At 41.4% G+C, this 20838-nt stretch overlaps 1 protein-coding gene across 1 annotated transcript in view; it reads left to right on the top strand.

Annotated features, from left to right (window-relative positions):
* FRK (fyn related Src family tyrosine kinase) overlaps nt 1-19970 on the top strand; it is a 124510-nt gene extending 104540 nt beyond the window's left edge. The window contains exons 5-8 of the mRNA XM_029595235.1: nt 2604-2762; nt 13000-13181; nt 14456-14621; nt 16199-19970. Coding sequence (XP_029451095.1) covers nt 2604-2762; nt 13000-13181; nt 14456-14621; nt 16199-16410 — 719 coding nt within the window. The 3' untranslated portion in view covers nt 16411-19970. The remainder of the gene's footprint in view (nt 1-2603; nt 2763-12999; nt 13182-14455; nt 14622-16198) is intronic.
* Nucleotides 19971-20838: the final 868 nt, after the last annotated feature.

Consider the following 20838-nt stretch of genomic DNA (forward strand, 5'->3'; position numbering starts at 1 on the left):
GGAGGGCAGCAAGCAACATCTGGTACAATTGTGGATGGCTGTGTTGCAGTGTAATTTCATGCATATTCCTGCCCTGGACATGGGATTCGATGCTGAAAAAGCATTTGACCCTGTGGTGTGGTGCTTCTTATTTTCCGTGTTGAATAGATATGGTCTGCAAGGGGAGGTGCTGAAAAATATCTCCCTACTATACCAAGAACCCTGCTCGGTGATTTTAGCCAATAGGGACATGTCTCAAGATTTCGAGCTGCAGAAGGGTACAAGACAAGGCCCCTATCTCCATTATTATATATCCTAACGCTGGATCCATTGTTAAGTAAGATAGCAAACTCCCCAAATATATCGGGATTGGAACTGAAGGGAGAATCTTTTACGATAGCTACATTCGCAGATGATGTTTTAGTTTTATTAACAAACCCTGTCTCCTCTTTGCAAAAGGTCATGCTTTTACAGAATCAGTTTGGTAACTTTTCAGGACTCAAAATCAACCAGGATACATCCAAGGTCTTAGATGTTATAGGAATCTTAAAGAGCTACTGGCCAGGCTCCTTCCCCTTACGGTGGGTGGAGAAAGAAATGAGATATTTAGGCATTATTAACATCCCAGTAGATATTACAAAAATATATGACAGTAGTATACTTCCCTTGTTACGGAAGACCAAGAGGCAGCTGCGGGAATGCAGAATCTGCTTTTATCCCTGGAGGGGGTGGATCCAACTATTTAAGATAATGGAGCTACCCAGATGGCTATATGTCTTCCAAAAGTTACTGGTCTGACTTAAACGAATACATATATTGGAACTGGACAGAGCACGAAGTAGTTTCTTGTGGGGAAATAAACAAGCCAGGTTAGCCCTCTCCAAATTGCAATTGACTCGTGAAGCAGGAGGGCTGAACTGTCTGAACCTGAAGATGTACAATGTTGCTTGCTTATTGCAGCATGTCTGATTGGTTATGGGTCTCTGAGACATTTTCCCCTCACGCCTTTCTACAGGCATGGTGCCATCCATTACTAACTGGGAATTTATTACATGTACTGGGCCATTCGCTTCCAGGGGAAATTCAAAACAACCCGATAGTGGAGACGTGCAAAAAGTCTGGAAATTGCTCTGTGCTAAACTATAAATCCCTTGGATAGTGTCCCCTGTGCTGACCATAATGAGCCATCCTAGGTTTACTCCAGGTCTGACTAATGTAAGTTTTCAACAATGGGCCAATAAAGGTTTCACTTATTTATATCAGTTTGTAGAAGAGGAGCGAGGGTTAGTCCACAGCTTTCAGGATCTCCAAAGTGAATATTCGTTATCACATAAAGACCTCTATGCTTATTTACAAGCCCATCATTTTATTGTGACAGATCTCCTGAAATCCCCCCTATCTTTGTATAAATCTAAATTGACGGGTAATTTCTCATTGCCACCGGGAAGGAAGCTGTCTTGTACTTCTTTAATAGCAGCTTTGAAGCAGGTGTGGGGTGCCTCGGCTCTGCATGAGTTGGTTACATGTTGGAACCAAGAGATGTCTATCCCAGTTACCCTTCCTATGATCCAAAACTGTTTTGTGCATCTTAATGAAATATCTGAAAATGTGCAGATGAGAGAAATACAATTTAAATTTCTACACCTTATGTACGTTCCGCCGGTATGGGCTCATAAAGCCAAACTAGCCAATTTTGTTCTATGAATAAAATGTGGGGACTCTCCAGGAACATTATATCATTGTTTTTGGGGATGTATACTGATACAGGAATTCTGGGAAAAAATCCTTGGCTATCTGGGCACCTTACATCGATGTGTTTTTCTTGTATCCCCTTTATTGTGCTTATTTGACTCCCTGGTAGAGATTAAAGATGATGTCTCCGATTCCCAAGGATTGCTATTTAAGAAGGCCTGTTTATTGGCCAAAAAATCAATTCTGGCTCATTGGCTGGATGTGAAAGCACCAACCATAACTTACTGGAGAAACCAGCTTCATCGTTTGGCAGTTTTTGAAAATCTCTCTGCATGCTGCTCCTCCTCGCGAAAATATGCACTTTTTTATGGACATTTGGAGAGGATATTTAACATCCCTTTCATCCAGAGCAAGCAACAACCTATTGTCATTTTAATAACTATCGTATATGTCAAGGATCCAGCTACAAGCTGCAAACTTCAAATTATAAACCAGTAGCTGGAGTCCATGAAAATGGACTTGCCTTCATGCCTTTATAGGGAACTCTGGAGAATTTGGAGAGAGTTCTAGGACTTTTGTGTGTCACAGTCAAACATAATAGCATTATCATTTTCACTAGAGCAGGGGTGGGAGGAAGGAGGGGGAATGCCAAGGGTGTACCTGTATTTAGTTGATGGTACTCTTTGTTCTGTTTAAGTGTTATTGAAAATTAAAATAAAGCAGTAAAAAAAAAATAATGTCCCCTCTTCCACATGAGGCATCTATATTAAACATCTCCTGCTGGCATCTTTAGACAATGCTGGAGGTCTGCGACACATCTGCTCCTGCAGAATGCATTCTCATTGACTTCACTGCCACAACTGCTGCTTATGTCACAAATGACCCATTCCCTCCTGCACTGATTGTCTGCTTTGTGTTTTCTATCATTGCAGGTTACATGGAACAGAGAGACTTTTTGAGAGAGGCAGAGACCATGAAGAAGCTGAGACATCCCAAACTCATCCAACTCTATGCCGTTTGCAGCTTAGAAGATCCTATCTATATTGTCACAGAGCTGATGCGCCATGGCAGTCTCCTGCTGTACCTCCAGAGTAAGTCACAGGAAGAAGTTAATGGCAGGTCAGCTGACAGCACCAAGGCCAGCTCCACACAATGTACCTTACAGGGAGGTTGTGGTGCATCTCTTCTCTGTGACCAGGGAAGGAGAGTTAGTATGAAAGAGCAAGTCCTGGAAGTGTCCTAGGAAAACTTAAAGAGGCAGATTTATCAAGCCTGCTATAGAGCATTCAGGGTTAGGGACGACTTCTCTCTCTGCATCAGTGCTGCTAAAGGAATGTTAGTAGGGTATGGGATGGGTATACTTGAGACTGTTCCCAGACATTCATCTCATTTACTAACAGTCACGACAACCCTTTGAAAAAATACTGCCAGTGGGAACTAGGGCTAAAGCTGGATGCAACGAGCGGATATCTGATGGGATGATAAGGAAGACACTGAATAGACCAACATTACTAATGAATTGTATATACTCTACCACTAGTAAAATATCATATACTTCCAATTAATGCACTAATTCACCATACACAAATGTATTGATAATGAATGCACAAAATTCAATATACCATACAATAATGTCAAATGCACCATGGGTAATTCAGGACGAATTAATGTTCCAATACTTCTGCTACTGGTGCATCAGGTACTACAGTACTGCCAGTCAGGTATCACTTACTTCTATCGCATTGTCTAAATCAGTGGTTCTCAACCTTTTTTCCGTCACAACACACCTGCCAGATGATGCTGACAAGCGTGACACATTGCTTACTACTTTTAACAGCTATACTAAGAAAAAAATGTCCTAGATATTTTATTGTAGAAAAAGATGCAGGAGAAAGATAAAATATTCGTTAACTTCAATAACTGCTTCTAAAATATCATATCAAATTTATTTTTCACAAAAGTTTTAATCTTTGCTTACTGCATCAGTGAGAAATCTGGACTGATATGCATATGCAGCACACAGTTTTTCAATACAGACAAACTCTCATGCATTTCACTGTCAACTTCAGGAAGTTCTGACCTTTTCTGAAGTTTATACAGAGCAACGTTAGGAAATTTCCCCTTTCAACTCACCATACAAAAAACGTATTCAAATTCTGGTATCCCCTCAGTAATTGTACTTCAAAATCCCTTCCCTACCAGGCACTTTGTGAAATAACATGAAAACCTGCTAAAAAGACATTTACAAATTATATAGCATAGCAGCCATACCATAACAGCACTAACACCCAGGACTTGAACAACAACAACCTTACCTATGAAAAAGCAAGACTGCAAATATAGAACACAGTACACTTAAGAACATAAGAACATAAGAAATTTCCATGCTGGGTCAGACCAAGGGTCCATCAAGCCCAGCATCCTGTATCCAACAGAGGCCAAACCAGGCCATAAGAATCTGGCAATTACCCAAACACTAAGAAGATCCCATGCCACTGATGCAATTAATAGCAGTGGCTATTCCCTAAGTAAATTTGATTAATAGCTGTTAATGGACTTCTCCTCCAAGAACTTATCCAAACCTTTTTTGAACCCAGCTACAGTAACTGCACTAACCACATCCTCTGGCAACAAATTCCAGAGCTTTATTGTGTGTTGAGTGAAAAAGAATTTTCTCCAATTAGTCTTAAATGTGATACTTACTTACTTCATAGAATGCTCCCTAGTCCTTCTATTATTTGAAAGTGTAAATAACCGATTCACATCTACCCATTCAAGACCTCTCATGATCTTAAAGACCTCTATTATATCCCCCCTCAGCCATCTCTTCTCCATGCTGAACAGTCCTAACCTCTTCAGCCTTTCCTCATAGGGGAGCTGTTCCATCCCATTTATCATTTTGGTTGCCCTTCTCTGTACCTTCTCCATCGCAACTATATCTTTTTTGAGATGCGGCGACCAGAATTGTACACAGTATTCCAGGTGCGGTCTCACCATGGAGCGATATAGAGGCATTATGACATTTTCCGTTTTATTAACCATTCCCTTCCTAATAATTCCTATTACATTCTGTTTGCTTTTTTGACTGCTGCAGCACACTGAGCCGACGATTTTAAAGTATTATCCACTATGATGCCTAGATCTTTTTCCTGGGTGGTAGCTCCTAATATGGAACCTAACATCGTGTAACTACAGCAAGAGTTATTTTTCCCTATATGCAACACCTTGCACTTGTCCACATTAAATTTCATCTGCTATTTGGATGCCCAATCTTCCAGTCTTGCAAAGTCCTCCTGTAATGTATCACAATCCGCTTATGATTTAACTACTCTGAATAATTTTGTATCATCCACAAATCTGATAACCTCACTCATCGTATTCCTTTCCAGATGATTTATATATAACCTGAAAAGCACCAGTCCAAGTACAGATCCCTGAGGCACTCCACTGTTTTACCCTTTTCCACTGAGAAAATTGACCATTTAATCCTACTCTCTGTTTCCTGTCTTTTAACCAGTTTGTAATCCACGAAAGGACATCGCCTCCTATCCCATGACTTTTTCGTTTTCTCGAAGCCTCTCAAGAGGGACTTTGTCAAACACCTTCTGAAAATCCAAATACACTACATTTACCAGTTCACCTTTATCCACATGTTTATTAACCCCTTCAAAAAAATGAAGCAGATTTGTTAGGCAAGACTTCCCTTGGGTAAATCCATGTTGACTGTGTTCCATTAAATCATGTCTTTCTATATGCTCTACGATTTTGATCTTGAGAATAGTTTCCACTATTTTTCCCAGCACTGAAGTCAGGCTCACTGGTCTACAGTTACCCGGATCGCCCCTGGAGCCTTTTTTAAATATTGGGATTACATTGGCCACCCTCCAGTCTTCAGGTACAATGGATGATTTTAGTGATAGGTTACAAATTTTAGCTAATAGATCAGAAATTTCATTTTTTAGTTCCTTCAGTATCCTAGGATGCATACCATCCGTTCCAAGTGATTTGCTACTCTTTAGTTTGTCAGTCTGGCCTACTACATCTTCCAGGTTCACAGTGATTTCATTCAGTTCGTCTGACTCATCACCCCTGAAAACCATCTCTGGAACTGGTATCTCCCCAACATCCTCATTAGTAAACACAGAAGCAAAGAATTAATTTAGTCTTTCTGCAATTGCCTTATCTTCCCTAAGAGCCCCTTTAACCCCTCTGTCATCTAATGGTCCAACCGACTCCCTCACAGGTTTCTTGCTTCGGATATATTTTAAAAAGTTTTTATTATGAGTTTTTGCTTCTACGGCCAACTTCAATTCAAATTCTCTCTTTGCCTGTCTTATCAATGTTTTACCCTTAACCTGACAATGCTTATGTTTTATCCTATTACTATTGGAAAAACAAAGAAAGCCAGACTGCTCTAGATTCCTACTCAGAATCTACATCCTAGTTAGCAGAATCCCTCACCTCTGTCAAACATGTAGAATGTAGACTGACTCTTATCTAATATAGAATAAAAGACCATAAATTATAAACAAGCATACAGAGAAAAACTGAAACTCCAAGAAGCCGGGAGGCAGGGAGGAGGAAGGAGGGAAGGCAGGGGCAGGATACAGCATGCCTGCAACATTTCTGGCTTGGATTGGTGGTGGCAGTGATTGCCATTTGCCAAGGTTGAAGAAAAAGCAGCAACAGGGAACAGTGATCAGGAATTTTAAGTGCCAGCTCCTTACTCTGCACTCTTCTCATGCAGCAAGCACCTGTGGCTGTTATAGAAAGCATAGGCTTGCTATATCAAATTTTTGGTGACACACTTTCCACCCCTTTGTGACACACCAGTGTGTCCTGACATACTGGTTGAGAACCACTGGTCCAAATTATCAAGAAGGCTGCTCACCCAGTAAAAATGTTGCTGGCAGTAATGTATGGATTTGACAGTTATTTGGTTTTGATTGTAAATATTAGAACCCTTATCATCAGGCTTGGGAGTAACTTTTACTATCTTGCTATGAACCAGTTTTCATAAAAAGTTCAAAAATGTGTACAATAAAATACAAAACAACTTATACAAAAAAAATAAAATATATATACAGTTATCAATAAAATAAATAGTAATAAAATAATCCAAAACACAAAAAATTAGAACAAAATCACAAAAGAGAACTGTGCAAATTATTACTGGAACCTAATTGAAAGCTTAAGTAAACAGCCAGGATTTAACCAGTTTCCTGAATTTCATAAAATTGCCTTCAATTTTATGAAAATTGATAGCCATGTGGCTATCAATACTAGGCAGAGTTCCAGGCGAATGGGGCTTGGTGCTGAAAAACCGATTTTCTGGTCCCTTCCATGTGTAACCTGAGCACTTCTTGGATTACCAGTAAACCCTGAGTTAGAGTAGGATGGATGAAGGGAGGAACCATTCAGATAGAGCCCCTTCTGCGGGGACTGGAATGGCCGTCCCCTTGGTAATACTGTAGAATAGCTGTAAGCTGCAGCCTGGGAGGCAGTTCTTTGAGTTAGTACTAAGCACAGGAAGCAGAGAGGAGCTCAGATTTTCTTGTGTTACAGGAGCAGCCAGTTTTAGCCAAGAGTCGAGAGGGTTTCTGCTCAGCCAATACGCAGCCTGACTGGTGGGAGTTACCCCTCTGGGTAGGGGCCTTGCTGGAGCTCAGGGCACGGGTTAGGGAAGACCTGCCCCCCGTTGCCTTGGTGAGGAAGGGAGCACCACCCCGGAGTTATCTTCAGTTCTGTAAGCCAGGATGGAAGTTCTGATTGCCCTGCCTTCCATTCAAGAGGACACCATCCAGTGATTCTTCAGACCCTGGGCAGAGGAAGAGATTTATTGGTTTGTGCAGGCACAGAGGTAGCGCATACCCCCTGCCAACCGGGGAACTTATTTTGCCAAGCCCTGGAGGATAGGAATATTCCTGCACTGATTTGGGAGAACATTTCATTGTGCTGCTTTGGATCAAAGGGTTATGCCATTTCCCATTTATTGTCTTCAGTAAAGAATTACTTTTTGGACATTAACACAGTGACTCCAGCGAGATCATTCGGCGCTTGGCACACAGCGAATAGAAAAATACCCCTCTTCCAGGGTTACCTAAAGAGAATGAAGTGAGAGGACTCCTTTCATCCCCGAGTCTATTGAATAATAGAGCTAGGCTGGGTTCCTGCCCCAAAGAGTTACAAATAAGTTTATGGGCCTGTCCGTACTGGACTTGTACATTAAGGAACGGTTACACAATTTCTTTCAAAGAGGGTAATCCAAGCAGTCCCTTTTGTGAAGACCTCTAATTTCGCAAGGGATTATAAAGAACCAGTACATTTGCAAGGTAATCTGAGAGCCTTTTGACAATGATTAGTGAGTCAAACACAAATGGGTGGATTTTAAATGCCCTGCGCGCGCCGGCGCGCCTGTTTTGCATAGGCCGCTGGCGCGCGCAGAGCCCCGGGACGCGCGTAAATCCTGGGGCTTTGTAAAAGGGGCGTGTCCTATATGACGTGGTGTTTCGGGGCTTGCGGGGGCGGGCCCGGGGGCGTGGCACTGGCCCGGGGGCGTGGTCGAGGCCTCCGGACCAGCCTCTGGGTCAGGTGATGGTGCGCCAGCAGCCCGCTGGCGCGGGCAGATTTATGTCTGCTTTTAGCAGGTGTAAATCATGCAACAAAGGTAAGGGGGGGGGTTTAGATAGGGCCGGGGGGGTGGGTTAGGTAGGGGAAGGGAGGGGAAGGTGGGGGGAGGGCGAAGGAAAGTTCCCTCCGAGGCCGCTCCGAAATCGGAGCGGCCTCGGAGGGAACAGGCAGGGCGCGCTGGGCTCGGCGCGCGCAGGTTGCACAAATGTGCACCCCCTTACGTGCGCCGACCCTGGATTTTATAAGATACGCGCGGCTATGCGCGTATCTTATAAAATCCAGCGTACTTTTGTTCGCGCCTGGTGCACGAACAAAAGTATGCGATCGCGCAAATTTATAAAATCTACCCCAAAACGTTAAACACAATTCTGCAATGTACAGATCTCTGGGGGATCAGATTTTAAAGCATCTTTGATCATCCTAGCAACTGTATTCTGTAATAATTGTATTTGCTTTAAATTACTTTCCATAATACACAGATAGAGGGGTAGATTTTAAAAGGTGCGAGTGCTTCCCGGCGCACGCCAATTAAGGAGTGGACTGGGAGGGAACTTTCCAACCCACCTACCTATCCTTTCTTCCCTTTCCCCTCTCCTCCCCATCCCCTAAATCTAATCTACCTTACCTATTTTGTTTTATTTTTAAAGTTGCTGCTCCTCCGGAAAAGAAGCAATTTGCGCACGCCGGCCGACTGCCAGCGCGCACTTCCCCAGCAGAGCAGCAAATGGCCTCTGTACTGGCCGCCTCCAGCCCCACCCCCTTTTCAGGCCCCAGCACTTAATCGCGTACCAGGACCCATTTGAAAATGGGTCCAGTGCACATAAGGCCCGGCCATGTGTGTAAACCCCAGGATTTACACGCACCGGGGTTTAAAAATTGACCCGACAGAGAATTACAATAGTCTGTTTTTCATTAATTAGGGGACATGATAACATAGTTAAATGTGACATACACAAATAAGGTTTCAGTCTCTGAACCATTCACAAAATAAAAAAGACTGATTTAGACAAACAGGAGCCTGCTTTGAAATAGACAATGCAGAGTCAAGATGCATCCGTACAATTTTTATTACCTCAACAAGAGGTATGTCCAAATCTTGCATGCTTTGTGCCAATTTAATATTTGTTTTGTATCTGCCAAACCGGACTGCTCTGATTGCTTTGGATTTGTCTATAATCTGTAATCATACAACCAATCTGCATTTTTATCCAGGCATGAACTGAATTTAAGTATACATACATCAAGGGCTCTAAACACAGGTAATTATAGCAATGGACAATATATAGACACAAACCTGTGTATATAATATTTATCACATTTTTATTTTAACAATTTATCAAAAGCTCATAAACATTGTCTCTAAATAACTTCATACAAAACAATATACATAATCCATATAAATCATTCACTCTTCACATTCATACCCATTACAAAAACATATTACACAACAAATTTCACATGTAAATTACATATACAAAACAATATGTTAAAATGATTCCTTAATTGGTCATTCCCCCAAATACCTTTACTTCACATTTCCTCTTATATATCCACGGTGGTGTAATCCTTCCAATACCATATCTTCAATAACTATCTTCAATTTTTTCTTTTAATATATTCCTCTTCCCGACAAGAGACTCCCGTTTCACCACAAGGTTTCATCAGGGGATGTAACAATCATTTCGCACCGGATTGCCACTGATATCTCAGGGGGTCACTCATTTCAAATGTTCACATCTATAAAATTATTTATCATTATACCAAAAATATAAAAATCATATTATAAATCAACAAATTTCCTTAAGATTTTTTGTGGTAATATCGTTATCAATAATTTATTATTTTTTATATATATATTTTCTCTGGTCACAAAGTGTCACACAAACAATTATTAACACTGGAAAATCTCCAAACTTCTTACCTGAACAAGACTTAAACCGTCTTACCGCCTATTATCATCCATGTTTAATCAGGGATTTTCAAGGCATAAATACTACAAAGAAAAACATATGGATAAAACAACCACATCTACCACACACATGTCTACTATTCGCCTTATTACTAATAACCCGATTTACCCAACATATTTCTCAACCTTCATTCAGCATTTCCACAGCAAAGACAGCCTTCAAACGTTTTTAACAGTTTCTTTCCAGGTTACTATCAAAAATAGCAGAAAAGCCGAGTTTTAGCGAAAGTCCCACCTCAATAATAATCACTACTCTTACCCCTTCAATGAATAAAACTCAATACAAAATAACAAACTACGATACCCAATCTTACCCAGTTCTCATCAATGTTGTTGAAATAGACCAGAGACGTCACGGCTGTGCACATACACCAAACCCACCCTATATATACCATCATTTGAGTGACATCAAAAACTTCAATAGACCTTTAAAGACCTAATGTTTGAACAATGTCAGAAAAAGTCAAAGGACCGTTAAAAATGATGTCACACATTCCTCCATATTAACATACCCACTATAATTCAGATCACACAAAGCAAAACCTACACAGAGATCTCACACAATTCAACCACACATAACATCTCAATGATCAAAATAACCAACCCTATCATCTCAAATGTAAGCACTCCACTCAATATCCATATTGAGTCCTCGTGGTTCAAACGTATCCCAATGAAAAATATAACGTTATTCTTTTCATAATAACTTCAACGAAACATCACCTCCACGTGGTAACTGGACTCTATTTAAAACACAAAATCGCAACTCATTTAAGTTGTGTCGCAATGTCCTCCAACTCAATAGGGACATTTCCTTGTTAGATGTGGTACATTCAGACTCACTGGGCTACATTTCCCTGGCAGACATTGTACACTCATTCATTATGGACATTTCCCTGGCAGATGTAGTTCACTCAGACTCACTGGGGCCCATTTCCCAGGAAGATGTGGTGCACTCAGACACACTGGGATACATTTCCAAGGCAGATCTGGTACACTCACTCACAGGGGGACATTTACTTGGCAGATATGGTACACTAAGACTCACTGAGGCACATTTTTCCTAGTGGATGTGGTACACTCAGAGACTCAGATTCACTGGAGCACATTTCCCTGGCAGATGTGGTACATTCAGAGACACAGGGATACACTTCCAAGGCAGATCACTCACTCTCCCGTATGACATAGTGAGGGCAAAGGTAGCCAATCTTCAAAATGGCGCCGGCGCTACCTTTGCCCTCACTATGTCATACGGGCGACGGTCGCCTGTATGACATAGTGAGGGCAAAGGTAGCGCCGGCGCTATTTTGAAGATTGGCAATACGGCCCGCGCGCAGGAGGTCGCTCCCGGACCCCCGCTGGACTTTTGGCAAGTCTTGTGGGGGTCAGGAGGCCCTCCCCAAGCTGGCCAAAAGTCCCTGGGGGTCCAGCGGGGGTGATCTCCTGCACGCGTGACGTCGGGAACCAGGAACCAAAATGGCGCCGGTGCTACCTTTGCCCTGTCACATGATAAGGGCAAAGGGCCACCGGTGCCATTTCTCTCAACGCAGTCGTGGCCAGAGAGAGGGAGATCGCGTCGGGACCCCCCCACTGGACCCCAGGTAATTTAAAACATTTTGGGGGGGTTTGGGAGGGTGGGGGATTTGTTCTAAAGGTTCGGGGTGGGTTTTAGGGTTTTTTTGGTGTGCCAGTTTTCCCGCACCCTATTTAACGATACAATACAAATGCCCCTGACGATAAATCGGGGGCATTTGTATTGTATCGTGCACTCTAACGATTTTGGATGATTTTAAAATTATCTGACGATAATTTTAATCGTTCAAAAACGATTCACATCTCTATTAGCCATTTATGTTCTTCCTGACTCTGGGAGCACTTTTTGTGTGACTGAATCCATCTAGTGATGGAGCGGTCTTTTGATTAAAGCACACGTCCCAAACATCTGGATTCCGAAATATCCTCAATGAATATGTATGAAATAAATTTGCATGCACGGGAGACACAGCATATGCACATTTCACATGCATGTTCAATGGGATCATCCTGAAAATCCATCCCAGATTTGGGGAAACCAGGGTGCAAATCCCATTTCCCCCACTGATATTCCTTGTGGCTTTGGGGAAGACACTTTATTTCCTGTTTCCTTAGGTTCCCTCTAAAATTACAAGTTCTGTGGAGCAGGGACTTACTGTACCTGGAAGAATTTTAAAAGTTAAAATTGGAAAATCAGTGTAAAAATAGACAGTATTGTTTGTTAGCTATTCAGTGGGGTGGAATTTTCAGCCCACTAATTCCTGCTGAAAATCAATCAGGCTCATTGTAATTACGCTGCAGGCATTGCAGAATTTAAAGTGAAGGATTTAGGTATTTTAGCAGTGTCTAAACCTGATTATCTGTTAAAGTCTCTCTTAGAAATCCCATAATATCAATTCCCTTGCTTCCAATACTTAGTATTCAATTTATTTTTCAATTCAGCTCTTCCTCATTAGTAGCGTCCATTCTGCATCCTGTTAAAATTTGCCCATTAGATATTCCTGTACACTTCTCAGCAGTTGGGTGTGCCAGGTGGGCGAGCTCTTCTCATCTCTGCTGTCCCCTGCATGCTGTGAAATCAACAAAGCCGCTTCCTTCTGCTTCAAGCAGCTGCTGTGTTTCCCCCTGGAGTGTGTATCTGCAGATTTCATGCAACCCCACCCGTAATTGCATCATTTCTATGGTTCCTTTTCCAGATGACGGAGGGTCAACGATCAAGCTGGAGCAGCAGGTGGACATAGCTGCTCAGGTCGCTGCCGGAATGGCTTATTTGGAATCTCAGAATTACGTGCACCGGGATCTGGCTGCCAGAAATGTTCTCGTGGGTGAACATGATGTTTACAAGGTGGCGGACTTTGGACTTACCAGGATATTTCAGGTACCTTTAAGAATGGAAATCTTCTGGCTCTGTGCTTTTTTTCTATTTGTTGTGTGAATATTGTTGTGGGAACATGAAAAGGAGCAGAGAGGCCCAGCAGGTGCCATTTCAGGACTTAATGGAGGTTTTCTGCTTCGTCCTTCTGTTCCTGACACCTCATGTCCTGAAGGAAAGCCAGCAAGCGACCCAGGTGAGGACAGAATAATAGGAAGATAGCAGAGCTCTCATAATTGAAAGGCACACAATGTTTAATTTATTTATATGCCGCCTACATTTCATAAGGTATCGCCAATAACATCACTAATTGTTTTGAAGCAAGAGAGAAAAGCTGCTAAAGCTTCAGACACCAGGAACGTGCGCACAGTTCAGGGCAGGTGACCACCGCCCCTCTGTTTCATGCACATCGCATTGACAGTTAATCCAGGACAAGTTGGCCAGGTGCACAAAGTTGCTATAGGCAGCAAGTTATGTTAAGACTCGCAGTCATATGCACTTATAAGGCCTTGCAACAAGATAAAATGTACTCATTGCCTGCACAAAGGCAGTGTTGGATCAGGGGCAGAAATTTAGCTACCCCCACTTGGCCAGCCAAATCTAGGCACTGCAATAGCAGGCTTAAATCTGTCCAGCCAGATCCCGATTCCCTCCTCCTGACAGTCCTCACCCCCCTCTATCCCAACTCCTGACAAGCCGGGCCAGGAGGAAGATCCCCCCCCCCCCCCAGTACCGCTCCCAGTGTCATTAGCGGGGCAGCCATGGATGTCACTCTAAGGGTTGGTAAGGCTCTGTCTGCCTCTTTGCGAGGCCTTGTGAGGGGTTTGGGGACGATGGGGAGGGTGGATAGAGAGGAGGAACTGAGTGGGTGCTGTTAACCTTTCCCGCTCCCTCGTACAACTTTTACTTGTTCGTGGAGGAGAGGGCGTTTCCAAGGGAAGATGTCATCCCCGCAAACCACTGTTCCTTGCAGGAAGGAGGGAGGGGGGCTCTGGCCAGTCAAATCCAGGTCTGTAATTGTAGCGTCTGAGGTTTTACTCAGCCATGTGGGACAGCTATTGCTGAAAATCAGCGTTGCATGCCTTCAGGCTGCCTCTGGCCTGCCCAGAATATTTCCATCTAAATGTAGTCACCCACTGCTGACCTCTTTGTAGCTTTGTAACTTGCACTGGTTTTGCCCTGAAATTCCACAGATGTCAGAACATGGTTTTCAGTCCTCTGTTTGGAAATCTGTCCCAGTTAATGTGTACAAATCTTCTGTTTGTTCACTTTTATGACAGGCGGAAAATGGAAATGTTTATGAACCAAAGCCCGGTACAAAGCTTCCTATTAAATGGACTGCACCAGAGGCATTACAGTTTAATAAGTTCAGCGTTAAATCTGACGTCTGGTCCTTTGGAGTCCTTCTGTACGAGATAGTCACATATGGAAAGATGCCCTACCTTGGTAAGAGCCTTTCTTTTAAGTAACATGAGGGGGGTCCATCTTTAAATGATTTATCTGAAATAATACAGGGACCATTTTCCTGCCATGTGACTTGGCTAGTTAGCCAGATAAACCTATTCGACTAACTAGCAGGGTATATTCAGTGGCACAGTTGCCCTTTGGTCCATCCAGAGATGGCCACATAAGTTACTGTGTTGCAAGTTGTTTTGTATTTTATTACTTAATTCCTCCAAAGTTTGAAGCGAGTTACAACAAAAATAAATGTCTAATAAATAAATAAATACGGATTAGACAATTTATGGAAGACAGATCCATCACAGTCTATTTAACATAACCGTGCAGAACAGAATCCTGGGTCATTGCATCTCTGAACCACGGCTGTTAGAAACTGGAAGGCCGTGTCACCGGATGGACAACTCTATACATGCCCTCATTCTTACACACATCCACTAAGCTTTAAAAATTCAGCCTTTTCCATAAGGCAGATGACAATTGATTTATTAATCTGCTTGATTATTGCTTGACGTTCTATGGTATTAAAGTGTTGTTAGATTGGGATTTTCTGCTTGATTTTATATGCTCGTTATATTTTGTATTATGTATTTATGTTTTAATTTTATTGCATATAATTTTTATGATGTTCACCACTTTGATCTATTATAAGAAAAGTGGTTAATCAAAACTAAACTAAACAAGATGTACCCTGATCTGACCCTGTTTTTCAATTCTCATGTTGGATTGAGAGAAATAAATTTCTGAGTTAAATCTGCCAGCAATGGCCTGGGGAATTTTAGGCTAGAAAGTGAAAGCTCTGGAGTCATTGGACTCCCTCATAGTGACGGTAAATTTAAAATAGGTGCATGAGCACACATGTGCTCACGTTTGCTGGCTCATGACCATGAATGCAGCTGTTTTATAACATACGTGCAAATCCGGCTTCCACCATGTGAGGGGATTTTAAAAGGAGCGGAAGTCCACGCCATTGTCAGTTTCACCAGTTCATTCCCAAACCCCCGTGGTTTTAATAGCCTCCCTTTCTCACTGTTTATTTGAAGTCATTTATATACCGAGGTACAGCAAGCTGCCTTCACTCCGGTTTAAAAAAAAAAAAAAAAAAAAAGGTTTAATAGCCTCCCTTTCTCACTGTTAGCACCAACCCTTAAAATCCTGCTGACTAGCCTACAATTTTTTATTTTATTACTTACCCGCAGTCCATAGCAGTAGTAAAGTTACCCGGCAGGGGGACCCTGGCACGCACAAGTATATACATAAGTATTTATATGCACATCTCTTTCCCAGACAAGCCACGCCCTGCCCAGGCCACGCCCCTTTAACAAAACCTTTGACTTGTGCATGTAGCAGGAGATGCGTGCCTACACGGGCGGCATTTAGAATCTGATCGGCACGCGCTGGCCCAACTTGTGCGCGCATCTGCCGCTAATTGGCGCACGTAGGCCTTTTAAAATTTGCCTTAGCATGGGGTCCGGGAGGGGATGTTTGCTATTGTAAATCTCATGTGGGGAGAAAAGAGACCTTTTTTTTTTTTTTACGAGTTTGTTTTTCACCTCTTTTTCTAGGTTTAAATGGAAATCAAGTATTGCAGAAGCTTTTAAAAGGAGAAAGGATGCTCCAACCGCCAGACACTTCCCCGGATCTCTACCAGATCATGTTAGATTGCTGGAAAAAGGTCCCCGAGGAGAGACCAACATTTGAAACTCTGCAGTGGCAGCTGGATGACTTTTTTGAAACAGAATCTCAATCCTACTTTGACTCAAATGTATTTGTATAATGAGCATTGGCGTACAAACGGCATAAAAGGCATTTCTCTGTTCTGTGCTCCTGACCATGGGGAGAGCTGTGAAATTAATCAGTCTGTGAGACCAAGTGAAGGGCAGGCCCTGCGTTCCACATCCGCACAAATACTGTGCAAGGTTACGCAGTGTCAGAAGGATCTGGCCTTTCCTTTACTGCAAATCTCCTTCTCTAATTACTAATTGCTGAAGAGATGTGAATGTATGAGGATTCCCACTGTTCCCTTTCCCGTGTCTCTGCCTGCGGTTTCTGGCGGCTCTCATTATGAAGGAATCCAGCCCTGCTCCCAGATTTGTGCATCTGGCATAGGGAGGAAATTGCACTTCCTGTATTAGCTTCTACTTGTATAGAGATTATTGATCAATATTTTCATAAGAAAATGGAAATAATATTCGATAAATGATTAAAATATTTTTCTTAATGCACAAATGTGTGTAAATGTTATACATTTGCAGAGATAATTGAAAATATGGTATATGTTTCTATGCGTGGCAATCTGTGTGTTAGGCAGAAGTAACATTATTGTATTGATGAAGCATTAAACAGAGGGCATGAATTAGCACAAGCTGGAAACTTGTGAGAGTGCTACCACCATAACTACTTTCTATTCGTGCATCTTTCACATAAATACATAACGCAATCATCTTAAAAAAAAAACTCTCTAAAATGGAGCATATACCTCCCATTTATTTACCTTATATTTGGATCTGTATTGGCTCAATAGCATTTAGGGGGCAACACTTAAGGAGTTGCCTGGGATATTTAAAGATCAACAGTTTATAAGTGGATATGATTGCTTCTGGGGAATGAAACTAAAATCTCAAAAAATATATCAACATTCATAAATTCTCTGCTGACAAGCAGGCATGAATTAGCCATAATACATGGATGACATCACCCAATGGTAGTGACATGGACCCAGCTGTCAGAGCTCAGTAAAAATGTCACAGTGGGAGCTCCTGTGTCATTCTTTGAGCTGCTACATTGATGTGCTCCAGTCTTTCTTGTGATTTTTTTGGTTTGCAGCTGTAGTGCCATTTTACTGCCTCATTGCTCCTTAAAAAATTGTTGCAGCTGTGTCAACAGCCACGCAAATAGAACTTTATGCTGTTAATACTTATATTTTGTTATTACTGATTTTATGCTGTATTATATATTATTTGATGTCTTTTTATTATGTATTAATTTTTGTTTTAGTTGAATTGCCTTTATTAATTTTAAAATATTATAACAAAGAAAAAGAATCTTATAATACAAGTCAAGAGGAATTAGGATACAAATCACAGGATAAATGAGACAAGTATTATCCGAGAGTCTACATCAGAAATTGTGTATTATAGAGATGAGGATTCCAAATATTAATCCAGTGACCTCCACATCATTGACCACTGAGCCATCTGATGAAACTTGATAGCCATAGCCTTCTCATATTTATAGCACATTCAAACTGAGTTCTGCCAGAAATATTCATTAAGTAAATCACTACTCTTCCAGTTAGAAAGAATTTATTTAATGGGTATCACTATTAAAAAATCAAACAATTTCTTGTTAGGAGGTGAAAGATAGCATGGAAAAGCTGCTGCCCTTAAAATAATAATACGATAAGTGTTGGTACAACTAATACCAAAATATGAGATATGGTGTGCCTTATTGACTTCCAAAAGACATTAACAAAAGGACATAAAAATAGCATATGGGATAATGACACCTTGGGGACAGCACAAGACCAATATTTATTTATTTATTTATTTAGATATTTTATATACTTTTCTCCACATCAAGATCACAACAGTTTACAAAATTAACATTCATAATTTTAAAAACAAACAAAATTAACATGTCAAATGAAATGCTCCAATACAAATTAAACCTCTTACTAAAAACATATTACAAATGATACAAGAAAATTATATAACAGTACATTGTAAGTCATGTTTCAGTGCATCTATCCTACATGCTTCTGATCCAAAAAGTTCTCACCATTCTTAGTATTGAAATTCCCTCGCTCTCTCATTACATTTTATTCCTCATGCTTCAAACTAAAAACCCTCATCCATCTTGATACAGTAGTTCTCTTACACTCTGTTAAGCATATTTGATCAGCTATTTTTAGCTCACATTTAAATCTTTTTCTATCTGGTATCAAATGTAACATCGCAGGTAGTGAGTTCCAAAGCTTTGGACCTGCTATAGAAAACACTCAGTCTCTTACTTGCGTCAGATGTGCACTCCGTATTGTTGGAACAATCAGTAGACCTTTATTTTGGGATCTTAGTGCTTGCTGAGGTGTGTGTAGTTGTAATTTCACACCTATCAGACCAGTGTCACTGGAATTAATTGTTTTGAATATTAGCGTTAATACTTTGTAATAGATTTGGGATTGTACTAGTAGCCAGTGCAGTAAAATCAGCGTGGGTGTAATGTGTTCAAATTTCTTAGTTCCTAGTAAGAGTCTGGCTGAGGTGTTTTGTAATAATTGTAAAGGTTTTAAAAGACTTGCAGGAAGACCCAGTAATAGAGAGTCACAATAGTCTAGGTTTGAGAAAATAAGAGTTTGCAATACTGTACAAAAATCCTTGAAAGTTAATAAAAGTTTCAGCTGTTGTAATATATGCAACTTGGCATAACCTATATTGACTAATTTATTGATATGCTTTGTCATAGTAAGATTTTCATCTAACTGGATACCTAAGTCTCATACTTGATTTGAGGGAGTAATTTGAAAAATCCCCAAGTCCAAAGCCAGTGGTTTAATTGTGGAAGAATTTCTACTTAACCAAATTATTTCAGACTTACTAGAGTTTAATGTTAGTTTAAGTTGAGCAGGACTTGCTGAATAGCTTTCCTATAGCTTGATACTGTCGACACTGTATGTTTGATTGATTTAGAAAATGGAATGTAGAACTGTATGTCATCAGTATACAGAAAGAAAGAGATCCCTAAATCCACCAGTAATTTTCTTAGAGAAAGCATATAAATATTGAATAAAGTTGCCGTTAGGGATGAACCTTGAGCGACACCTGTATCTACATGGAAAGTATCAGATATGTGACTGCCCAATTTTACCTGAAACGACCTATTAGATAGAAAGGAAGAGAACCATCTGAGAACACTACCATCAATTCCAATGTTGCTCAACTGATGACATAGGATACGAATCACAGTATCAAAGGCCGCTGTTAAATTAATTAGCATGAGAAAATAAGATTCTCCATAACCAAATCCTTGTAAAACAGAGTCCATTAAGGAGAGGAGTAGAATCTCAGTTGAATGATGTTTCCTAAATCCAAATTGATTTTGAAAAATAATATCTTGGTCTTCCAAATGATTCACCAGTTGGGATAACACAGCATTTTCAAGTACTTTTGAGAGACAAGTTGGATATGGGACAATCATCAATTCTACCAGTTTTATTATTCGGAATCGCTTTATCACAGCTTGTTTTAAACCAGATGGAACAAGTCCTTCAGAAAGAGAGATATTAATTAAGGTAGTGATTTTAGGAGTAATAACACAGGGCCGGATTTTAAAAGGGTTACGCGCATAAGGTATGCAAGCCCCAGGAAGCGCATATGTCCCGGGGCTTGCAAAAAGGGGCGGTTGGGGGCGTGGCCAGGGGGTGTGGTTTCGGATCGGGGGCGTGTTCATGGGCGTGTGGGCGTTCCGGGGGCATGGCCGAGTGCTCTGACACAGCGGCCTGTGTCGGGGCCTCGCGTGTAAGTTACTACTGCCCGGAGGCAGTAGTAACTTTTCAGATAAAGGTGTGTGGGGGGGAGGTCTAGATAGGGCCGGGAGGGTGGGTTAGGTAGGGGAAGGGAGGGGAAGGTACAGGGGGTGGAAGGAAAGTTCCCTCCGAGGCCGCTCCGATTTCGGAGCGGCCTCGGAGGGAACGGGCAGCACGTGCAGGGCTCGGCACGTGCAAGTTGCACAAATGTGCACCCCCTTGCGCGGGCCGACCCCGGATTTTATAAGATACGCGCGGCTACGCATGTATCTTATAAAATCCAGCATACTTTTGTTCGCGCGCGCGCTGTCTTTTAAAATGTACCACAAAGTGTACTTCTTTCAAAGAATTGACTGGGATTGGATCACATGGATGAATAGCTGGATTAATTTTAGCAGTAATTTGACTAATTTCAAGATCGGTTACTTTGTCAAACGTAGTCCATTTAACCAGGCCATGGAAATCCTCACGGGCTCTTGTAAGAGAACAGGCAGGGAAATTATTTTTTAGCCTATTAATTTTAACTAAAAAAGATGAGGCATATTCATTACAAGCAGCCTTTGAAAAGTTATAGTTTCCCAAAAAGAAAGATGGTGGGGCCTTAATTACATTTTTAACAATATCAAAGAGCAATTTAGAATTAAGTATTACTCCATGGATCTATTTAGTGTAGTCATCTTT

This window comes from Rhinatrema bivittatum, chromosome 3 (genome assembly GCF_901001135.1).
Source record: "Rhinatrema bivittatum chromosome 3, aRhiBiv1.1, whole genome shotgun sequence".
Classification (NCBI taxonomy): Eukaryota; Metazoa; Chordata; class Amphibia; order Gymnophiona; family Rhinatrematidae; genus Rhinatrema; species Rhinatrema bivittatum.